At 36.3% G+C, this 7,125-nt stretch overlaps 1 protein-coding gene across 1 annotated transcript in view; it reads right to left on the minus strand.

Annotated features, from left to right (window-relative positions):
• Positions 1-5,953, minus strand: part of MGAT4A (mannosyl (alpha-1,3-)-glycoprotein beta-1,4-N-acetylglucosaminyltransferase, isozyme A) — a 46,674-nt gene extending 40,721 nt beyond the window's left edge. The window contains exons 1-3 of the mRNA XM_010291704.1: positions 5,790-5,953; positions 3,008-3,148; positions 854-987 (exon numbers count right to left, since the gene is read on the minus strand). Of these exons, the coding sequence (XP_010290006.1) occupies positions 854-987; positions 3,008-3,148; positions 5,790-5,805 (291 nt within the window). The 5' untranslated portion in view covers positions 5,806-5,953. The remainder of the gene's footprint in view (positions 1-853; positions 988-3,007; positions 3,149-5,789) is intronic.
• Positions 5,954-7,125: the final 1,172 nt, after the last annotated feature.

The raw sequence follows: 7,125 nt of genomic DNA on the forward strand, positions 1-7,125 counted from the left end.
TGATAATAGAACTAGATGTATTAAAATGCCTATCTGATTTTCCACTGATTCATGCCTGAATGGACACCATTTCATAGGATTAAAACCTTTTTCACAGTTAAAACTACAAAATTCAAATTTTCATCAGTGGGACTCATAAACCACTATTTCAGTAGAGCACTATATGGTTAGATGGATGAAGGTCAAACATATATATAAATTTCCCACTCTTTAAGTCATATTTATTTTGATCTGTTTGTTTTTCTCAAGAGTCTATGCAATTCCCAGCAGCCAACAGAATTATTTCTGAAAGTAGTCTGAAATAATTTTCCTAAATTTGTTTTCCACTAAATCACAGCCAAACTGACCAAACTGTCCAACTGAACACTGTTTGAATTAATCCATTAAAAAGGTCTGGACTTACAATATCCACACTGCCCAGAAAATAAAATCAGTAACAAACTGTGCCTAACGTCTCGAACTGCAGTACTTATTTTAGGAAGGACTAAGCAGTAACATGAAGAGAATGGGAAGAATCCTCCCTACGACACCACAGTACCTTAGCAATTATTTTGATGTTGAAGGAATAAGGTAATTAGCACATCTCTGTCACTACAGATAAGCATCAGAAGACTTGCAAAATAACCAGTCCACTGAATCCATGCCCACTATTCCCTTGATAAATAGAAAAAGCTGGGCTCTTCAGGATTGTTTGTCTCAGAAACAAAAGACTGACACTGTCTCCTTTTCATGGAAGAAGACAGTCATCTGTCTGTATCTTGAAGAAAAAGTAGATCCTCATCAATTCCTGAAATGAGTGGTACTTGTAATTAAAGGCAGGTTAGAAATTGTACAAAAATATTTAAGTGATTACCTCTCCTATAAAGACAACCATAACACAATCCAGTTTTTCTTCAGGGGACAACTTATCAATAAGGGAGTGGAGAGTTTCTGTAAGGTAAGACTTGACTTTTCTTTTCACTGTAGGTATTCCCATTACAATGGAAACTGAAATCAAACAAACCAGAAATGCACCTTCAGTGATTTCATACACAAGATAAAAATCAAAAATCTTATCTCATAATAAAGCATTGCTTAAGAAATGCAAAAAGATAGAGATAACAGTAATTAAAAATAGTTTAAAAATATACCACCCATCACCAGGAGCATGGTTAACATAATCACCACCAACGCTCAGAGCAAACACAGCAAACAAAAAAAAAGTAATCCTAGACATGCCAGACTTTTGCATAGGTAATAATCAACAATCATGGTATTAGTCAGATAAGGTGCACCAAGACTTACTGAGTGATTAAACTCCCTAACTTAGTTTTATTTTCAAATTGGCGTAACAATTCTTCACAACTCAAGTATTTAACTTCTCAGCAGTCATCTTTTAAAATGACACTACTGAAAAACTCTATTACTTTCCCTGCACATGACTTGGGTTCTTCCAGAAAAACACGTCCAGGTCATCAGGATTGCCTGGAAATTCCTCACTGAAATCTCTTGTACCTGTTAAAAGCACCTCAAATGCAAAGCGATCTGGCCCCAGCTACAACACTATTAACACCATCTTCCAGCTGGCCATTTGACTCCCATGTTCCTTAGCTCTCCCATAGTCTTTCTTCTGCAGCCCACTCTGTACCCAGGGCTGGCTACCTCTTAGGAACACAGCAGATAGAAGCAGGAACACAGTAAAATGATAAAGCAGACTTCATGAAATCAGCACCAGCGTTTTAAGCCATCTGTGTGAAATTATTTACCACATCATAAATATATAAAATCAAGTAACTATTAAAAACGTTGTTTATCCTTCCTTATAGAGCCTGCTTCACCTAGCAGCTACGCATTAACAAGCTCTGATTTTTTAGAACAAACACTCAAACAACACAGTGGCCAGGGAAGGAGAAGCTGGGAAAATAATTTTAACTCAGAATGTCCTCCCTCTTTTTAATTATAAACCTGATTCCAATTTCTACTTTGCAATTTCAAACTTCTGTCATATATTCCCAGTGGGATGCAATACAGTCTTCACTTAAAACAATAAAGGAATATAAACCTTTTCCTTCCTGAATAACAACATTGAAAAAATTATGTTTATAGTTAAAAAAAAAAATATAAAAAGTCCTTGGCTTGAGCCCACACATTTGTCACACAGGACTGTCTCCTGTTAAAAGAAGGAACAATCAAACTTACTCAAGCAATGAAAAAAAATACAGGCCAGGAATAACTAATGCTTCTTTCAAAAGCAAGGAGAGGGAGAAAAGAAAAAAAGAAAGATCTAGTGGACAATAACATGAACCTTTCAAGTCAGATAGCACACAGAGAAACAAGGACTCATTGGTGGGGCCTTCAAGCTTAGAGACACACACATATGCTTTGAGGCGTATCAGCTTGGTTGGGCTTTACGCTATTTATTTTCTAGAGCTCTAAGAGTGCGATTCCATGGAGCTATCCTAATGACCAAAGCTCAGAATTTGTGAGGATTAGGAAAAAAAAGGGGATCAACAGTATTGCAGCACAACACTAATTCCCCACTACCACCAATGAATGCCTACATTTTATTGATGCAATTATTACCTGATAATCCTAGTTCTCCCAACTCTAAGTTTCACACTGAAATACACTGTTTAAAAAAAACAGAATCATCAACTCTAAAATAATTACATCCAAGCATGGCTGCCCCACAAATCTGAAAAGCCAAAGAGATATGTCCATTAGCAGTTCAGAATCTGTAACGCTTGAGCTTTCTTCCCTTTTACTTACTTACAAAAAAGTAATTCAAACTAAATGCTTCTTAGTGTGTACCTTAACCTGGTGTGGGTTGTGATTAAGATTATGCAGAAAAGAGCAAAACTGAAGCCAAACTCTTTTCATCTTGGATTCAGTGCAAATTCTAAGAGGTATCAGTACCACACAAGTTAATGAGATGTACTGCATTACTTAGTAGGTCAAGGAAATTATACTACTAAAACTAGAAAGCCCTCCAAACATAAAACATAAAATAAACATTGTATCACCATACCTCCTGTCCTTCCAAGGCCAACCTGCACGGAAGGTTGAAGGCTTCCTTCATTTTTCAACAAATGAGGCAAATGGTAATAGATATTTGGCACTTGAAGAGATTTTCTACTTGTTAGCTCTTTTAACAATTTCAGCGTCTCATCTGCAAACATACATGAAATCAGTAATGTAGAAAACAAGTAATATGAAGGTTTATGCAGTGGCAAAAATAGAGAATTACAAACTTGGTCGTAACTGAAAAACAGAACAAATTATGCATTTTACCGAGGCATTATATCTTGTGTACAAAGGAATTTTCTCATTTTCACTTTTTAAATAAAGGATGGTCAACATTATTTTCCACTGAGTAACCTTGCTACAGATATAGTTAATATTTATCTAATCACATAAGACTTAGTGCTTAATCATAGAAGTAAAGAATGCTCTATTTATTTAGGAGTTTGGGGTTTTGCTTCCCCCCCGCCCCCCCCAGTAAATCAAAATGGGAGGCGTATTTACCTAGATTATTTTTTACTTATGCTTACAGAGCTCATCACCATGTAGTGATGCTACTGCAAATAACTTCTCAAAGCTATAAATACATACTGGGATTCTGTGCACATACAGATACAAAACAAAAATACCATTAAATATACAGCTGAGATTTTGAGTATTTCTGCAATAAAATAAATGCTAACATGAATTTAATATAGTCCATTAGAGTACTTAAAATAATTCTTGCTCTTTCTAGAGAAAGTGCCTCTCTGGATGTCCAGGTGGCTCTCAAAGTTGCAAATAACAGTTTTTAAATTCCCCTGCTGTGCGTGTTTATTTTCTTACATCAAGTGTGAAAACAACTCTTATTTCAAATGACAAATATGATAGCATATGGACTGTTGAAAACTTATGGGCTTTGTAATATCAAGATAAGTAAAAAACCAAACTCAAGGTTTCAGAGATAAAATTGAATTGTGAAGTGAGAAAAGTAATGCCATAAATGTCATTCCTCTCAGATTCTGAGTTTAGCTTCTACAACGACAAAAGCGTTTTGGTCTGGTTTGTTTGGGTTTTTTTTTTTAATATTTATTTTTGGGTGAAACTAAATTCCTAACCACTTAAAATCTTGAAAAATGCTTTGTAAATAGATGCCAGAAGTAGAGATGCTTTTTTTGATAGTTGTTTTGGTTTTTTTTTTTTTTATAGATTCCAATACAGGTACATTTTACTTTTCCTATTAACATTTCCTTTAGCTTCAACTGCAAAAGCCGGACTACAGATTCAGTCAAAGTATGACATCTCTTTATATGAATGAATAATGATCTACATAGAACAATCTGGAATTCTTTCAACTTCAAAGATAGCAAATACTGCATAGTATTCCATATACTCAAGTACATGAAACTTAATAAAAATCTACCTAATACTAAGTTCTGAGCACAAATGCTCAGGAATTCAGACTTCAGCTGTCTTCCATCATGGCTCCACGAGGAAAAATGACTATGTCCCAGTCAGGATCCAGACATGGTAGAATGTTAAAAATGTGAATCAGTAACTTCAGCTGCATCAGAAGAGAACAACTCCCTATGGCTATATTGTCTATAAGCAAGCTAACTCATTTTTAGAAATAAGTGTGGTAATAACTTAATCATAAATCCAGTATCAATATTACTTGACTTCCTCTGGTTGTTCACTTTAACAGCAAAAACACACACAGAGAATAGGAAGACAACAGTGACAGACTATGTTAGGTGTAACTTTTATCCACATCATTTCTGGAGATCCACAGAACTATGAAGATCAGGTTGGACAGGCCATCAGGTTGGACAGGCCATTAGAGTCAGACAGAGCAATTCATCATTAATATCAGCACTGAGGGGTTGTTAATTATAACACTGAGGTTGTTAATTATAACACACACACCACACCACCCCCCCTCCCCGAAAAAAACTTTTTATAGAAAATAGTAACCCATAGCACATGTGCAAGTGGACAACAGATTGAAAAAGCTTGATCCAGTTTTTGGATTTGCAAAACTCTTTGGGTTTATAGTCTTCATTAGGCCAAAACAGTGAAATTTCTGCAACGTACTGAATCACACCCCTTGCTAGAAAGTTTATATTTATTTGTTATTAATTTTCCATCTAGAATAATCAGAGTGACTAAAGCAGTTAATAGTGTGATTTTTAAAGTTTACTTCAATAATCTGGTAAGTAATGCAAAGGCATTCTCTAACATTGCCAAACACAGCTTGCGGTAAACTTGGGCAACAGCCTCTGAAATGGGTAAAAACTCACTTTACCAGTTTACCGTTTAATCACTAGTTATTAAAAAGGACATTACCTGTACATTTTACAAATCACAACCAATACCTTACTTAGCCTGTATGTTTTTACGTCTTCTAGCTGACTTTTAAACATATTTTGATTGCTTCACGTTGACCCACTTCTTCCATTTGCCCATCTTTCCCCTCAAGCTCTATTTAAAAAGTGATGTAAATTATTATTCAACATATTGAATATATTTTGACAAGTAGCCGGAAGTTCCAAACTCTGGGACCTAGGTATGGAATAAGTATTCAGTCCCGAAAATCGTAAGAATGAAGAGTGGGTGGATCACAAAGAATAGAAATTGGAAAAAATAAAACCTCAAAAAATCCCCACCAGATATAACACATTACACATTCTTTAGTCGCGCTGCTGAACAGTTTCATTTGGCTTTCTTGGTATTAATTTCTTATTCTATAGTAATAAGGAGAGATATAGGTATTGCAGAGTTATAAAAAATAGCTCAATCACAGTATGTACCTGAGAAATTATTCATTGCATTCTTACTCCCATTTGTTTCTGCTACTGCACGCCTGAACTGCTCCAAGATAGCGTTCAGCTCAGAAGAGCGTTGCAGGGTGCGATGCTCAGCTATACGAAGACGTTCCTTCAAAGCATGAAATTCCCGTTGATACGCAATCAACTTTTCTAGAGAGAAAAAAGATTATCCTGGTTATTTTTGAAAATAAACACCTACAGATAGATCCAACAAGGGTCAGGGACTGCTCAGCTATGCAGCACCTGAAATTCAACCAAGAAGGGCACAGCCCAGCACCATCCCACCTGAGTTAGGCACCTTAGCATTTACACAACATCCAGACGGAAGAGGGAGCTGTACCAGACAGGGATGCGAAGCAGGCACCGAGGGGGTTATGCCCCTCACTATAGTCACAGACAGGGGCAACCTTTGGAGTCCCCATTACTCAGCACCACAAGGCAATTCTGAATCTTCTTGGAACAGATGCCCACAAACCCTTTCTTTTAAGGAGCAGAATAGGACTGGTGCCTTACAAAAGCATGGGCTATGCCTTTTGAAAGCTCCTTCTGAATACTTTGTAAGAATGAGTGGAATTTGACAATATTTTAGATATACCAATTTCAAACCAAGGTTTTAACTTGGTGATATCGTGAGTGCCTGCCAGAACAAAATTTTGATCAAAATCCGGCTAATGTAGATACATACGTATAGTCTTCGAAAGGACACCAAAAGGGAGAGGGAAATACCAAAACTCATTTGCTGATACGTTGCCTATGCCCTTGCCACCTAGCAAAGTAAGTACCTCGGTTTGTGCATCTTTCCTTCCATTGGTCACTTCCTCAAATCTCATGCTTACCACCACCACTCTCCTTCAGCCAATCTACAGATATGGACTGCAGTATCTTAAATGATTTTATACCTTGTAATACGTTTTCCAACCACACAGCAGTCATCCATAGACATATCTTTTTTTGTTATTTACCTATCCATTCCTAGCCTTTTGGTATTGCAGTGGTAGGGAAGTAGAAGTTTTGCAAGCAGTTTGAACCTCTTCCTGTTGCTACATTACAGTAACATATTGAGTAAAAAAGGAATTAGTCACCTTTCCCTCATTACTAATGCTGCATTTCCTCCAACTTCTTTCAATTTACATTTATTTTCTTTTTTGTAGTTGGGATGTACTATTCTGATTATGTTTAGACAACATAATTAGCTAAAATGCCAAAATGCCCTCTGTTTTGAAGACAGAAAAATAAAAACATAGTTCACTACCTCTTAAAAACATCTTCCTTGCCAGCCTTATTTTCTTTTTTTTCATTAGAACCAAATGGTTACTGC

Source organism: Phaethon lepturus, unplaced genomic scaffold (assembly GCF_000687285.1).
Source record: "Phaethon lepturus isolate BGI_N335 unplaced genomic scaffold, ASM68728v1 scaffold11567, whole genome shotgun sequence".
In the NCBI taxonomy this organism is placed as follows: Eukaryota; Metazoa; Chordata; class Aves; order Phaethontiformes; family Phaethontidae; genus Phaethon; species Phaethon lepturus.